A 17,071-nucleotide genomic window follows, 5' to 3' on the forward strand; every position below is an offset into this window, starting at 1 on the left:
GATGATGGGACAAAAACTAAATTAAAAAAAAAAAACAACAATTAGTTATTTAAGTTTCTGGTATTTAGACCAAAATGTACTGGCTGTCAGTCAGATAAGGGCAGGGGTTGACTTGTGTTGCAGAGGGACTTGGATAATCCTGCATTTATTAGCAGCAAAGGGATGGGAAAATGAACAAGTACTATTAAACTTTTTAGGGTTGTTTGTTTGAATGTTACTGGAACAGACAACCCTCGACAGCCATGCACACACTAAAAGATGAAAAATTCAGAATGAAATCCCAAATAAAAAGCATACAACTGTCTGTGTGTGTCAATGAGCCTGTTTATATGACCATAAAAGTCAGATAACTGGGAGCAATCCACTCACGTTTGACCACATACCTTCTGTTCTCTATTATTTTTATGGTGTTTACACATGCACAGACATAAAAGAACAAAATCAATCAGATTAATCTGTTTAGATGCAGGAAGACATCGGAGTATTGGGGAGAAATCCAGGTGTGTTAATCTGATTTCTCATAATCAGATTGGTGCTGATAAAGCATATTAAAATATCCTGCTTACATGATCACTTGTATAATCTGACAACTACAGAACTCATATACTGATTGGAATATCGGTGTGCATGTAAACAGGCTCACTTATATAAATGCCAACACAATGTTCAAGGTAATCACAGCATCTCTAGCCTTTTTTTAACAGAAGACTTCTGACCCACACCCTTTAATGAAGTAAAAATTCCAGTTAAACAGAGACTGCCAAATGCAGAACAAGAAATGAAAACAAAGCAAGCCTGGTCAGGATGTTACAAGACATACTGGTTCATCCACTTCATACAAATATTCCAGTTAAACTGCCACCTGCTACCAATCACTGGAGTGTAGTGAGAGGAGACACTTTATTGAATGTTACCTACTTATGGATAGCTAAAACTTCATCACACAACAAAAAATGCTGGATTTGAAGTATGTCTTATGATCTTGTCTTAATGTCACTTGAAGGCGTCGAGCTCCCACTGAGGGGAGAACTCACCTACGTGTTTTGGAAGGTGGAGCTCTATCATGACACGGACATTCGGACTTCACTACTTCCCATCATCAGGTGAGTGGGGAAAAAAGCCATTTGTGTTATTCACATTTAGCTTCTCTCATGATTTAACCACCAGTGCAACTTGTAAAATGTTATATTTACAAATACTTGTCATTTCTGTTTGTTGTGGTCTGAAATAAGCACAAGTAAAAAGGCACATAACTTAAATACATGTTCTTTATGCACATCCGGGGGTTATACATAGTCCAAAGGAGTGTCCCTCAACTTTCACAGTGACAGAAAAAAAGGTCTTGACATATTTACTCCCAGATTAAGGTCCATTTGTTATAGAGCTACCATGTTTTTTTCATGCAAAGCAGGAAGAAAATAAACAAATACTGAGAAACTCCCTTTGGGTCACACTGCCTAGAAAAACCTACTCGTCATGTGGAACTGGTCTCTGAATTCATCCCACATCACTGAGAAATTAAAGTGATACTTAACACTAAAATGTGTTAAGTTATAAAAGGAATTAAATCATGTAATTGTGATGAAACACATAAATCAGCACTTCATTGGCGAAAACTGGTCAAATGCATTAGTTGCGCTTCTAAAAGCTAACGCTACATCATGATATGTATACTAAATATGTTACTACGAGTAATCAGAGGTGTTTACTCCACCTGTCCTCAAGTCACATTCTGCTAAATCTCATTTATTTTCCAATGTATTAAACTAAAGACATTTTTGGCTTGCATGCTGTCATTGTAATGCATATTGTCTTGCAAAGCAGAGATGCACAGCCCCACTCAATACCCACCTACAGTCCCATTACCAACCTCTAACAAGTTCAGTCATGCAACAGGTGTCCTCTTACTTTGACTTGGAAAGCAATGTTTTGTTTACACAGGTTATGAAAATCTTTGTAAATAAGCCTCTGAAGCACTACATGTATTGGGAACAGATAAATGTAAATAGTAATTTAAGGCAAACTACTTCCAAAAGTAAATGTGAATATTTTCTTTCAGAACACCAATCACAACATTAAACTTCACTTGCCGAGCAGAAATTGATGAACAGCAATGAAAGACTAGCATTCAAAGAAGAAATGAACCACAACAGCAATACGCAAAATATGTCTGTGCCCCTACATATCCCTCCTGACTTTATTTGCATGCTGGCTGCATTTGTTTTTTTTCTGAAATGCCTCTGTCTTTCTAACTACATGAGACATATCTGTTCTAGCTCGGCCCTGTGTCTCCATGTCCATTTTGTAATTCCAGGGACAGTTTCAAAATGCAGACTGGATTGGCAGGAAATATTTATCAAACTTCACACTATTACGCTGTGTCCTGATTAGTGGAAGAAGCTTGCAGTGGGTTGTATTGAGTACTTACTATTGATAAGCTGACATGCATTTCTACTATCTTGTAGAGCACAGCATCTGCCTATCTCATTGGTATTTGGGGTTACTTTGGTATAGAAAGAAAAAAGATAGCTACACATCCTATTTACTTGAATGCATTCCTACTCCTTACATATTCTGATTTATCATTCTGTGGTCTCTCCGCATGTAACTGACCACTATTTAAACCCAAACCATCATCTTTTGTTTAACTAAATAAATTGCTTTCTTCCCACACTATAGCTAAAATGACTATAATAAATGAACAGAAAAGAAGTAACCTAAATAGTCAAACTCTAAAGGTAAGCTAACTGGCACGTAAAACATTAATGTGTGCGAATGTATCATATGTTGTCTCTCACACTGGTGTATGAATGCATATGAATGTGGTCAAAGGTGCTGTTTAGTGCAAATTGGCAGCAGTGCTTCCATCAGTGTGCCCCAGGGCAGTTGTGGTAACAAAATGTAGTTTACCACCACCAGTGTCAATGTGAGAATTAATGACTAATGGATCAATAATGTAAAATGCTTTGGGTGTCTTGAAAAGCGCAATAGAAATCCAAACCATTATTATTATTTCTATTATTATCTTATTGAGCCCCTCATTCCTTTTTCACCTTTTCTTTCATCTGTAGAGATGCAATAATGATTCTCCAACTATTTTAAGAACTTTACAGAGGTTCAATACACTTTTCTAAGAAACTGCAAACCACATCATTCATCCACACATCACAGGAAGTTAACTACAGGAAGAAAATGTCAGACAACAGCAGGTTAAAAAAAAAGTGTCAAGTATTCAAAAAGAGAAAAACGAGACTGCATGCCAGCTTTTATAATAGAACCCATATTAACATGTAAATATTAAACCCCTGAGTAACCAGGGTGTCTATTGTGTGTCTGTAATGCAGGCTCAGTGGGTGTGAACTCTGGCCATGTGCTCTGTTCAACACAAGAGGGATAATCTCAGAAGCTGACCTAGCAGCAAACAAACTGTGTGGGTGCTGCTCTGAAGTCAGTCACTGCTTTTGCAATTACCACAAATGACACGGACTAGTGTTGAGCCGAACGCCTTATCATCACGTCAGCAAGACAGATCCTACTATTCAACTAGTTTCTATCTGCGGCGCTAAATCAGCCATATGACAGGCAACAAGAAGGTGAACGAGACAGACCTAGGGGGAGGAGACTGCGGAACCCAATATGTTCACCTCTAAATGGAATTAAACACACTTGAGAAAAAATGAACAATGTTAACTGCTGAAAAAGGGAAGCAGGAGAAGAAACTTAATGATGCAACGGACCAGTGAGTAGGAAACTACATGGGAGAGGAGACTGGAAAAAGAAACCATACGGAAAATGTGTGTATGTATGTATGCGTGTTTGTGCTCATCTGTGTGAGTTCTGAGCGTGTGCCTTTGTCAGGTGCGCTCGGGTGCTACTGCCGGTTACCAGGCAGAGACACCCTCCCCTCATGGGGATGTGGGGGAGTGACTACTGGGGAGTGTACAACAAGAAGAAAAAAAAAACAAAACCACACATCTACAAATGACTCGCACAAAATCGTTCTCAAGCTCAGAGAGCAGCATAGCTTCCCAGATCATTTTCAGTCGCAACAACACTCTTGACAAATCGGGTTCAAATATAAAGCAACAACCACTTCTGCTGCTGTGCTTTTGTAGCTGATGATGGCACCAATGGACATACTGTTTTACTCTCCTTTGGACTCTGTAACACCTTGAGAGTACTTAATACAATTTCAATTCAAAGAGCATGCACTCATGTCAATCCTATTTGATCACTGTAAGGATTACACACTGAGCTGCGTCAAAGGTAAGTGACAAACCTAGCCCTTTCTTTGGCATTGTGTCCGTACCTGGCTGCTTGTGTTTACATATGCTTTAGATGTTTGATTTACGACACCAGACAAATACGAAAAGCAAAAATCAGTGGTAAAACATGACATCACTGTCGTCAGTAAATTATCTTAAATGTTTTTGTTTTTTTTTTTTCCACAATCAAAAAAAAAGTACCAACACTGAGATTCTCAAAACATAAGAAGTGCCTCATTTGAATGCTTGTGGTGCTTATCTAATGGGAAGGGAAACATGGGCAGCTTCCCAGTGGACATCTGTAGCTCAGTTGCTGTTCTTAATAAAAACATGACCTTAATAGCAGGGGGATAAGAGATAAGGCTTCATTCTTGTTCACGTTAATATCTTTCCCTTTATTTAGCCATTAATATCTCAGAATCTAGCTAGTAGAGCTAATACTGGACACATTTAAATAAAATGCTAAGTCAAGCCAAAGCACAGCCTGAATGTGTGGATCTTTGACACAGAAATGTCAATGACTTTTTTTTTTATCCTCACCCCATGATGGTATCACAACCCGTCTGTCTGAGTATCTTCCTATCTGTCTGTGTATGTATGTATGTATGTATGTATCTATCCATCTATCTGTGCCTCTAACTCACATTCTGGACGTCTGGACTTTGTTTTTCCCACAACAGTACATCTCTACCATATTCCCCTTCCCTTCAGATAATGATTCAGATCTGAATTCCAAATGTATTCTCTACTATTGATTGCCTATTACTAATACTGTCCTTTGTGGGAATTCAATATAGTGTAATTATTGAGTGAGGTTGATAGGTAAGGTGAAAATGATGGATTCGTTAAAAATGAATTTAAAAAAATCAGGAAAGCTGATTCCAAATCTTTTGTTGTACAGTATGCCTGATTTAAAACGAATGAAAAACACAGAAAAAATTGAGGGAAATGAATTTCGCAAAACTGCAAAAAAAAAAAAAAAAAGATTTGTGTACAGCATCTAATCACAACGCAAAATATCTTAGAGAAATGACTTAGAAAAGAATTAGGACCTTACATTATGTATAATAGGCCCATTTGCCATCCTATTTTCCACTGGAAATGTGAAGGCCATTATTGCTTTCATTTGCCAAACAACCGCATGTGATTGCTGCTAAAATGTAGCTGAATCAAAACCCTACCGCTCATTTGAATCAAATAGTTTTCAGTGGTGTGTCCAGGGAGGGCATAAAAGATGTTTTCTATTCTTTACCACAAATATCATCTGAAAGCAGCCTTTCAGTCATCATATTTCAATTAATTATTGAAGGCTACATAATACTGACAAAACTTCAAATCAATATAGTCACAAAAAATCTAAAAAGATTCTCAGTGCTCCTTCAGTTTGGTATCAACTATTAATCAGGTTTTGGGGGTACAAATTATACACTTACTCTGCTTCGCAGTGGGTATTGCATCAGACAAGTTAATGTAGAAGACAACCTGAACCTTCTTTAGCCCCATACCACTCTCAGCAGAAAGTGAAATAAAACAGAGACCAGAAGTACTGTAGATGTCTTCAGAGCATCGTAAGAAAACATTGAAAATATGATTTTTTTTCCTTCCAAAGTTGTTAGGGGGAAAAAAATTCAGAAACCTAACAAATAGAAATGGTGTGTGAAACCAGACAGGTTACGTGTTAATTTACTAAATCCAGTAGACTGTGTTGCAGCAATGTTCTACATATCAGATAAAAAGTTATTAAAGAGGCTAAATTTGGCATATTAAACTTTCCTGAGCTAAAAAGTGTCTTCATCAATTAGCACTAACCTACATATTTAACCTGATTTAATAACCCTCTGGGCCCATGAATCTAATGTGAATTGACAATATGAATGTCTATGTTACAGGAGTTTTATCTGCGGTGGTGCTGTCCGGACTGCAGTGACGACGGGTTATTATGTGCCAGTTTGAACCTACAAAACGCAGGTTCCTGTTTTGCCTGGGAATAAGTTTTATGGTCTGCTCGGTTATTTATTTGAGCAATGACATCCCAACAGACCCCAAGCCCCTAGAAGCTGTTAGTTGCAGGCCCTTCTCATCTGCATGTAAAGCCTATCTGCCCGGTGCTAGGGAAGGAGTAGAATGGCAACGTCGTGACTGTCAGGTAAGTAGGGTTTTTGTTTAACATACTTTCTTACTGTATTTCTGATGATTACATATAGAACAGAGCATTGGAGCACCAGCTATACCTTTACTAAGCATACTGAATAAGTTACTTAACTCACAGAACAAGGAAATAAGGTTTTTTTTCCCTATCTACAGGTGGAAAGCTATATTTTGAATGGTCAACTGGAGTGTTCGGAAGTAGCCAAAGACCTGCATTTCATAACAAGTCCTCTGAGTCATGAGGAGATGGACTACCCATTAGCATTTATTGTGACTGTTCACAAGGAACTGGAGGTTTTTATTCGTCTACTGCGAGCAATCTATATGCCACAAAATGTCTACTGCATTCATGTGGACTCCAAGGCTCCACTGGAGTACCATGTGGCTGTACGGATGTTGGTCAGCTGTTTTAAAAATGTCTTTGTCTCCAGCCGCCGTGAGACGGTGACCTATGGTGGCTTTTCCCGTTTACAGGCAGATTTACACTGCATGAAGGATCTAGTAAAGTCCAAGGTTGGCTGGAAGAAGGTGATAAATCTATGTGGACAAGATTTCCCTATCAAGAGCAACCTAGAACTGGTGCGTTACATGAAGAGTAAAGAGTGGAGAGACATTAACATGACGCCTGGAGTCAAACAACCACCAACCATGAAGTACAGGACGCAGTTTCAGCATAGGGAGATCATGGGGTCATTTGTGGTCAATTTAGGTCTTAAGAAAGATCCTCCTCCATACAATCTGGAGCTGTACTTTGGAACAGCCTACTACGCTCTCACAAGGCCCTTTATAGACTTTGCTCTGACAAACCCAATTGCCCTAGAACTGTTGGAGTGGTCCAAAGATACATACAGTCCAGACGAGCACTACTGGGTGACACTCAACCACATTAAAGGTAAACTGCCTGTTTGGCCCGGGTATGGTATACTGAGAAGTAGAGTGTCAACAGTTAAGAACCAATTCCAAATTAAACATAGATTTGCAGTGTTATGGTTCTGAGCTTATCAATGACTTTTTTTTTTAATGTCTACGTTATTTTCTGCCGAGAACCACACCAAAAGATATGTATAAAGAACAACGGCATTGATATCGATAAAATTCCAATCCCTTACAACAAACATGGTAATCTGAGAACACAATATCTGATATACAGAGATAAAGTCAGAGCAACACAGTTTAACAGAAGACTTAACCTTAAACTTGTCATACAGATTTCATGCTCTTGTGGTACAGGTAATAGTTTCAATAGTTTTGTGTGACCTAAAACTGTGTAGTGTTAAGCAAAGACAGCCAACTTATGTCTTACTGGACACCTAATGCATCATTCTGTCTGGCTATGTTTTGTAGAGGCTCCAGGTAACAACATCGAAGGAGGCTGGAAAGGAAACGTCCGTGCAATTAAATGGTCAGATCAAGAAGGAACAGTGCACAATGGTTGCAAAGGTAAAGTACTACTGAGCGTCAATAACATTTTTGATGTCCTGTTTTCACATGGGGAAAATGGAGCAAAAAAAAAAATGTATTGGGAGTTGTCTTTTCTGATGGCAGTCTAGATTTCCTTTCAACTCTCTTGCCTTGTGCATTTTTCCCCCTTTATTTTGGGTTAGCAGGCTTACCACCCGCTTCAATTAAAAGCTAAAGTCAAAACCTCAAATGTAGGCTACTGATTTTAGGTTAAGGTCATTTCAAACTTTTTAAGCACCTGTAAAACCCAGCAATATGGAGCAAGTACACAGTCATATCTCCTTCTCATTGGTCTACCTCCTACAAATTTCTGTAATAAAATAAGGGTTCCTTGCTCTTTGTCTTTGCTATGTGCAGCTCTTTGGATGCAAACTGGATTACAGGACCATTTACTAGCTAAAACAACTCAAGTTTACCCTGCAAAAGATGATAAGAGGGCTGATAGGAGGATATCTGATCTGCCTTTTCTCTAATAGACGTAGTCTGTAACCTTAAACAGAGAAGATTTTTTTTCTGCAATTAAAATCGCAAACTAATCTGGCAAAAATGACCCAACACAGAAAACACAAATCTACACTACAACACAAATAGTATTATCAATGGTTTCCGACTCTCTAAAGTTTAAGGCAAAACAGAACCATGCATTAAACTTAATATTGAAGTACATGATCCAAAACGTTGTTTTGTTTTTTTTCCTCTAGGTCATTATTTAAGAGATATCTGTGTCTACGGAATAGAAGACTTGCCATGGATTATCAACAGGAACAGCATGTTTGCCAATAAATTTGAAATGTCCACCTTTCCTGAGGCACTGGACTGTCTAGAACAGTGGCACAGAAACAAGGTACTGAGGAGCGCAACTGTTTCCATAGAGCCATCGTGGCTGCTGGCCACTCCAAACAGCTCAAGCAGCAACATCTTTAACATCAGTACTGAAGCATAAAATCACTGTTGATAGTCTTAACAAAAGCTAATGTGCAAGTAAACACGATTATTTGCTTTTGTTATCTGTTGTGAATGTTTCTAATGTGATTAACATAAAGCAGTAACAACACAAAGATGATGCATTTTGCAGTTTCAAATTCTGCAGCCCAACATCTTCTGACTACCTTTTTTGATAATCTTAGAACATAACTTTTCACATTTGCAAATAGTCAAGGTCAAAGGACTAAACTATCAATACAATACAGCAAAGTCAAAGAAATTTCAGATCCCTCAAATAATGTGTACTTTAGGTTACAAGAATAAGACAGCACTTGAGACAATAACCAAAAACACAAAGTATTGAATAACAGACTGACCTATTTATTTATTGTTTCAACCAACTTAATGTTTGTCATTTTGTCATGTGTTGTTTTACAGAAAAGAGACATACCTGTTAAAAGTGCCTGTGTTCTAATTTTTTTATGAATATATACAGAGGAAGCAGAAGCTATTAACCTAATAAAAACAATGTGAATCAAACTCCCTTCCTTTGTTTCTTTTTACAAGACACACCTTGTCTACAGCAATGTTAGTGGCTGTCTGAGACTGTATTTCAAGACAGCACTGCTTTAAAATAAAAGGTAAAGAGCAGCTGAGGTGGATGGATGTCCGTTTGAAAAGTATTTAACAATTAACCCAACATTTATCCAAATGTATGATCAACCCAACATTTATCCAAATGTTGGGGTAATCATACTCCATTAATACCTGTACCAAACCTCAAGGTAGTACAATAGCAAACGCTGGGATACATCATTATGATTATGATGCATTCAATCTGAAATCGTGTATATAATTTTTCACAGATCTAACACACAGATACTTCTGATAGGTAATATGTTAAATATGAGGTCAAAGATCTGAACCACAGAACGTGAATTAGGGAACACTGTGACCCTTTCGATGTCTGCCAATCTTTAATCTCCATGGGTATCAAGGCTTAATGTTTACAAAGCATTGGCAAAGAAAAAGCTCTGTACCTACATTAAACAAGAAAAATCCTTGCCAGAACTCAGAGGGTCATTAGAGGAGAAAAGAATTAACACTGAATCAGTACTATGTAACACAACACTATGTAATATAACAATACTATTTAATACTATGTGATTTAACTCACAAGGTAACATGACTGACACAGTGGGTGGATTAGCTGAACAAGAACAACAAAGTGCACTGTAAATACAGAATGAATTACTACTCACCTTGTGGCAGATTTCTGTCTTGACTTCCTTCAATGCTCGATCAGAAAAGACACAGCCACATGTCTGCAGGTAACAAAATCTGAAAAATATAAAACATATATTTTCTAATACAATTCGATTAAAAACGTTTAAAGAAGGAAGTCTGATACTGTTGATCAGAGAAGTCTTATCCTTTGTGTAGTTATTTGAACATGTAATATATACCACATTTCCTAAAATAAATGTAAATAATTACAGTTCTCTATTAATGGACAAAGTTTAATAAAAGGGCTGGATACAAAATAATAAAAATAAACATCAGGGTTACCCACCTGGCAGGTAGGTACAGTGTGCACTTCTACTTCATTAGCTAAATACATTCAACAATAACATGTTGCTATTTTCACTACTCTGTTGTTCTGTATATCACCCATTGTTATCCTCAGCCACACTGGCCGCAGGGTATTGTCATCAGTTGGTTGTCCATCCATCAGTCTGTCCAAAAACTTTGCTTTGAACCGATAAGTCATGCCACTAGGGGCAGTAGTGCACCTGATAAGTCAGGCCGAGGGTTTTCAAGTGAGCGCGTGTTATGTTAAATATTACAGTCTGACCTCTGTCACTGAATATTTCAAACAAAAGGCTTTGTTAAACCATAAATAAAACAAAATTAAGTTGAAATCACTAATTTTAACATCACAAACAGGAGCAGATATTTCCACTTATTAAATTAGACACAAAGTCCTGTCTCCTCCTTCAAATAACGGCCTGGTGTCCTCGGCAACTGAGGTAAATAAAGGCCCCGACTACAACTGGAAAGAATATAGTACATGGACACAAGTTTCTGTTCAGATCAGATTAACAGAATGGAGATGAATTTTAAATGTGACCAAGAGTGAAGTAGAAAAAAAAGTTAAGAGAAAGGTGTAGTGGACAACTAAGCCTCATTTAAATGGTAACAAGGACTGTATGGGGGATGAGACTTGTTCTAAAGAAAGTGCCTTCCTGTAAAGCTATACCATATGATGTGGCATTTTTACACTTTTCTTTTGTCATCTTAAAATGCTCTTAATAAGCATGTGTCAAACTAAAATGTAAAAGAAATCCACCAGGTATTGAAACACAAAAATGTTTAATTCTCATATATTGTTCATATTTCTGATAAAACTCTGACCAATCAATGTATTCCGTCCGAAAGAATAATTGGCCAAACCCGGCTGAGCCTCCTGTCAATCATCTATTATCACCGTCCCCGCATATGTGTACCTCTGAATCTGACACTTCACTTGCGCTGCTTCTCCTGTCACTGACCACAGTCTCCTGTCTAGGATGTGTATGGATAGTAGAGATCGACCGATATGGGTTTTTCAGGGCCGATACCGATTATTAGTAGTTAGAGGAGGCCGATAACCAATATTTGGAGCCGATATTCATTTGCAGTAAAAGTGTAAAAATCGGCGTGAAAAATTTTGAATAATGCAAACACTGAACTTCGTTTAAATGCCTAAAACATGTTTATTTGATCAAACAAATAGAAAATAATAGCTCCAGAAGTGCATGGATTTCCTAGACTCAGAAGCATCTCTTATAAAGTTGAATAAAAGCTTAAATAAATAGCTCCCTTAAATTTTTCCACAGTAAATAAAGTAAAATTTAAATATAACTATAATGACTTATCTTTGTATTAAGTTCAAACACAACAAAAATACAGGGAGACTCTTGTAAACTCTTGGGCCACATGCTGACATATACTCAACTCATCATGCTTCATTTATTACAGCATTTGGGAAGCCTTAAGTTGATTTCATTATTAAATTTTATATTTTACCATGCGATAGCAGGGACCCTGCCATTCAAAACTATGTTGCGACATTATTAATGATTAATATGACAAAAGCTACATAAAAAGTACAATAGTTGCTATGAGTGCAATTAAACTCCTGACAGAACACAAACAGCCTTTAGGGCTTTAATGAGCACACACAGGATTTAAAATGTTCCACCATGTTCAGATAAATCACTTCTGAATTTTACTCTCTGTCATCTTCACTTTAATTTTCGGATCATAGAACTAGAAAGCTCACAGTAACATTAGTAGTTGTGAGTTGTAGAGTTCTTCATGTGACTTTAACGCAAACACACACTATTACATTACATACCAACACAATCTCATCCCAAATAGTCAGAAATCGACGCATGCGGTCAGAGCCCCATAGCAGCACTATTTGACGCAGGTGGGTACCGGAGTACACACCGCGGAGAGGCGAAGATTTCTCGTGTGAGAAGCTCCGGAGAGAAAACACATGTGTTAAAGGTAAACGCAGAAAACTCTTCTGAAACTGTACTAAACATCCCTGTGCTCTACATCTCACAACTACTACTAATGTTTCAGAAGAACATCAGAGCAGAGTAAACATTAGCGGCAGCTCTGCTAACTCAGATTACCTCCTGACATGTGTGTGAATTAGACTGCTGATAATATGGAGATGAAACAGTCTGTGATAGAAAAGCATGTGTGTGGGATTAAGAGAGAGCGCCGAAAAAACTCAGTTCACTTGTTTTAAGGAAGCACGCTGAGGTGAAGTCTGATGAGCTTTTGCCAGAACATTAGTTCATCAGTCTGGCTCTAAACACTCTATATATTTGTAATGGGGAAAATGTATGTAGAACACAGTCTCATCCCAAGTCAGTCCCAGTCTGTGTGTGAGGACAGCTTCCACATCAACCAATCAGAGGGCGCAGAGTGGATAGTGTGTGTGAGAGAGAGAGAGAGAGAGAGAGAGAGAGAGAGAGAGAGAGAGAGAGAGAGAGAGAGAGGGAGAGAGAGGAGAGGAGAGAGAGAGAGAGAGAGAGAGAGAGAGAGAGAGAGAGAGAGAGAGAGAGAGAGAGAGAGGAGAGAGAGAGAGAGAGAGAGAGGGGCGCGGCTGCATCTGAGCCGAAATAACCCAGTTTTAAATGGATTTCTTAATATCGGCCTGTCGGATTAAAAAAAGGCCGATACTGATATATGTCAAATTTCCAAATATCGGTGCCGATAATCGGCCTGGCCGATAATCGGTCGATCTCTAATGGATAGAACTCAAATGCACATGTGGAAGGGAAAAAACTGATTTATTAACAGAAACTAGAAGCACTCGGAGAGCGCAGACCTCCGCCAAGGCTGATCAGTGGCCCCCCCCCGTGGCCCCCCCACGCCAAGGAGGTTATGTTTTTGCCAGGGTTTGTTTGTCTGTCTGTCTGTTTGTCTGTCCGTTAGTGTGCAACATAACTCAAAAAGTTATGGACAGATTTTGATGAAATTTTCTGGTCTGCGCCCCCCCCGTGGGCCCCCCCACCCCCGATCACCACCAAAATTTAATCATTTCTTCCTTATCCCATTTCCAACAAACCCTGAAAATTTCATCAAAATCTGTCCATAACTTTTTGAGTTATGTTGCACACTAACGGACAGACAAACAGACAGACAAACAAACAAACCCTGGCAAAAACATAACCTCCTTGGCGGAGGTAATAACAACCAAGGGGAACAAACAAAAGAACCTGCAGCAGTCTGAGTCCGATGAATGAAGGATGGAGATAAAAGTCCGGAAGTCGAGCATACTGGACCAAATAGATAGGTCTGCACTAAGCTCAGGTTTTATGACTCATACAGGTACATGTATTTGGTGTCATGCAATGTAGGATAATAAATGTATGGACTATGAAACCTAAAATGTCCACGGAAAATTCGCGGAGGCTGTGCGTTCACAGTGCGTGCGCCCATCGCTTGGGCACCTCATCGTGCAGTGAAGACACTGACTCAGCGCTGCACAGACCAGACCCTTAAATACAGGGTCTACTGATGAAACAGGGGCCTCGGCAGGTGGATGATGTATCTGATTACTGAGGGAGGGGTCTGCGGACACGCCAAAGTGGACCAGACCTCCGTTTCCACCGTACGCATCAAGTGAGAGGAGGGGAGCATCAGAGCTCAGGCATGGGGGAAGCGGGCGGGGCTTTGGAGGGAGGCAGGTTGTTCATGTTCAAACTTTTAGTTATTGCTGTGAGAAATCCCACATTGGTAGATATAACTTTAAATATACTTTTATTGTGTTTCCCATTGACAGGGTGCCATAGGAAATTTTACACTACCACAGTCTCAAAATGTACCAAAATATGGTGGTAAGCAGAGTCTCTCTAAACCATGTTAAGTGGAAATTTATTTTGGGATGAACCTGTACTGAACTGTTCATGTTACAATGCAATGAAAATTTACCTAACCACTCAAACTACTTTTTAAAATACAAAAATGTGTGCAAGGACACCTGAACAAAATCTGAACCAGCAGTGTCTGAATCCTTGAGTGCTACAGCTGAAATGGAGAAAACAACACCACTCAGTGACATAAGCTGAGTATAAATGCTACTGGCACCACTGCTGCTCTTTGCTGTTTATCTCTAACCCAGATCTAACTCTTTGTCAGAATCCAACATTAGGTTTTACTCTAAATTAAAGTATCCTCAGAAGCAGCAAAAAAAAAAAAAAAAAAAAAAAATCAGCAAAAAAAATGATGTTTGTCTTGTATTGTTATTTCCACAAAGAAATCTGACATCAGACAATCAGCAAATGAGCTGACAGGTGTCTGTATGAGCCTGCGTTTAATACAGTGACAAAAACTTGTCTGTGTTTTGTTTTTTATTCAGCTCAGATTCTCATTCTAAGAATGAGAATATCTGCTTATACCTCAGCAAAGCAAAAATACAACGACTGCATACCATACATCCATGAGATTAAGCAGAGCTTCAAAGCTGTGCACACAGGGTGAAATCAAAGTTAATTACCATGTTAACGGTGAAGCTCTGCTGTCTGTTACTGCGCTCGTGCAAAGTGATGGCTATCTCAACAGTGCAATATAACTAGCATTTTAACATCAAACAAAACAAAAAACGTAGGTTGCAAAAGTGTGTTGGTCTGTCTCATCTACTCTTAATTCATTTAATCACACAATAATGAGTAAAGTTTAAAATAAGAGGGTGCCTCCAGCACCATAGATAGAGGAGGACTCTGTGGGAAACACTGCTTTGAGTTAATGTTATTGATTATTGATTCATCACTGGAGCCTTAACCATACCTGTGCTTGCCATTCATCTCCAATCCAACAACAGGGCAAATGAACATGCCACAGTGGATATCCTCATAACGATCTCCTTTAGCATTTGTCGTGTCTCCCTCCCACTCAGGGTTATCGGTCAAGTTCAGCTCCTTTATATCCTACACAAAAAACACAAAAACCAACATGAAACCAAAGGTAAGTCAACACAGGTGTAACCCCCACTCTACACACCAAGGTAAATTCAGATAAGCCAAATAAATCAAATGTTGAAGCTGCTAACGGGGTGTTAACAATATTGAGACAAGGAAATAGTTTTAACATACCTTTATCCCACGGATATGTGCTACAACTTCAGCATTTGGTCTCTCAGCAGACTTATCCAGAAGGTATTCAATGACAGCATCCTTATTGTACAGCCTGAAATATAACATTTGAGTTACTTTTGAAAATCCTTGTATTTAAGTTTGAGACCAAAATACATTTTCCATCTTATCCCTGAGGTTTTGTTTTTTTAAGTGGGAGAAAATGAAATCTTTCAGTTTACCACAAACACTCTTACTTAACATATTAGAGATATGAGGATTTCATTGGACAGGAAGTAGATGACTGATGTCATCTGAAATGTTGCCACAAAAACGCTTAAGAGCATGTGTTTAAGATGTGTAATGGCGTAGAAGACGAGGTGAGATGAAGTGTAATTACTCAAGGAAAGTATTACTACCCCAAATTTGTACTTGATAAGTACAGTATATTTGTATAAAGGCGTCAATGATTACGCATGGTAAAAAAAAAAAAAAAAAAAAAAAAAGACTATCCTTACCTCCCCAAGCCACAGGCAACGATGGGGCGTCTTAGTTTCTCCTGACTCAGGGCACAGTATTTCCATCTGGCTGCCAGTTCTGCATTTTTATCAACCTAAATGTGTGGTACCAAATGTGAGGGATTACAATTTAAAAACATTAACGTACACATCATTCGCGTAGTATTAATTAACTTCGTTTCTTGTTAACGGTTCATGATAACAATTAAATGAAATTACGAAGATTATGTTGGATTGAGTAAAAAGTACACATTACGTCTCAACCATATATTTGTACATAACAGACAGTTAAAAACTGCAAAATTACCGAATGAGTAGCTAGCTAAGGCATGTTAGCATAACAGCTCGCTAACAGCTAACTGACAGCTTTTAACAGCGTCGATAAAATGATGAATTGGAAAAGGAAGCAAAAAAGCACCTTCTCTACTTTTTTAGGGCCTTTCACCAACTCATGTCTTTTAGGAATTGTTCCTCCGTCGCATCCCATTTCGAAAAGTAAAAAGTTTAAAAATCGAGTAGGCTAACAATTCAGGAAGTGACTCACAGGCAGGAAGTTTCCTGTGGTGTAAACAAACAACGACTGCTTTTCAAAGCTCTGACTAATCTCGATGCTGCCCCCTAGTGGTTAAACTTTAAATCAAAGATGTCAAAGAACTTAAGACGCTGAGATGTACTTCACAGCTTCAACCACACTGTGGAAACCTCGCCTCAGTTATAATCACAGACCGTAGCACAAACCTGATTTTATTTTGTGTTCTGCAAAATGTGGAGCAGAACAAGTAAAAGAAATAAAGATATTCCTAAGAAATAAACATATTCTCATTTTACAGACCATGTGACAGTGTGGGTATAACCTACAGACTGGGAACATGTTTAACTATTAACTAAATTACCAGTTTTGGAATTATTTGTCTGTTTTTTTGCTGGATAATTTACACACAATGAGCATGTGATTAACTCATCCTACAATTTAATGTCATAAAATGAAGAATGGGACTATAATAAATCCAAATACTAAAACAATAATAACAGAACACTCATACCTCAAACTCTTCTATTATTAAGGATGAGTCTGTATTACTGCAGTGTCTTGCACAACACTTGTAAGCCATGCACAGTA

At 38.3% G+C, this 17,071-nt stretch overlaps 2 protein-coding genes across 4 annotated transcripts in view; one reads left to right on the plus strand and one right to left on the minus strand.

Annotated features, from left to right (window-relative positions):
* Positions 1-16,529, minus strand: part of rtf2 (replication termination factor 2) — a 32,697-nt gene extending 16,168 nt beyond the window's left edge. For both annotated transcript variants that reach the window (XM_030134695.1, XM_030134694.1), the window contains exons 1-5: positions 16,370-16,529; positions 15,952-16,046; positions 15,455-15,548; positions 15,150-15,289; positions 10,061-10,139 (exon numbers count right to left, since the gene is read on the minus strand). In XM_030134695.1, the coding sequence (XP_029990555.1) occupies positions 10,061-10,139; positions 15,150-15,289; positions 15,455-15,548; positions 15,952-16,046; positions 16,370-16,438 (477 nt within the window). In that variant the 5' untranslated portion in view covers positions 16,439-16,529. The remainder of the gene's footprint in view (positions 1-10,060; positions 10,140-15,149; positions 15,290-15,454; positions 15,549-15,951; positions 16,047-16,369) is intronic.
* Positions 869-9,332, plus strand: gcnt7 (glucosaminyl (N-acetyl) transferase family member 7). 2 transcript variants are annotated; one of them, XM_030134693.1, is made up of 5 exons: positions 869-1,103; positions 6,155-6,411; positions 6,570-7,305; positions 7,758-7,853; positions 8,576-9,332. In XM_030134693.1, the coding sequence occupies exons 2-5, from the start codon at positions 6,205-6,207 to the stop codon at positions 8,815-8,817; spliced, it is 1,281 nt and encodes a 426-aa protein (XP_029990553.1). In that variant the 5' UTR covers positions 869-1,103; positions 6,155-6,204; the 3' UTR covers positions 8,818-9,332. The 2 variants fall into 2 exon arrangements, with proteins under 2 accessions (XP_029990553.1, XP_029990552.1); XM_030134692.1 differs by lacking the exon at positions 869-1,103 and adding an exon at positions 3,315-4,266.
* Positions 16,530-17,071: the final 542 nt, after the last annotated feature.

Source organism: Sphaeramia orbicularis, chromosome 5, assembly GCF_902148855.1.
Source record: "Sphaeramia orbicularis chromosome 5, fSphaOr1.1, whole genome shotgun sequence".
NCBI classification, from domain to species: domain Eukaryota; kingdom Metazoa; phylum Chordata; class Actinopteri; order Kurtiformes; family Apogonidae; genus Sphaeramia; species Sphaeramia orbicularis.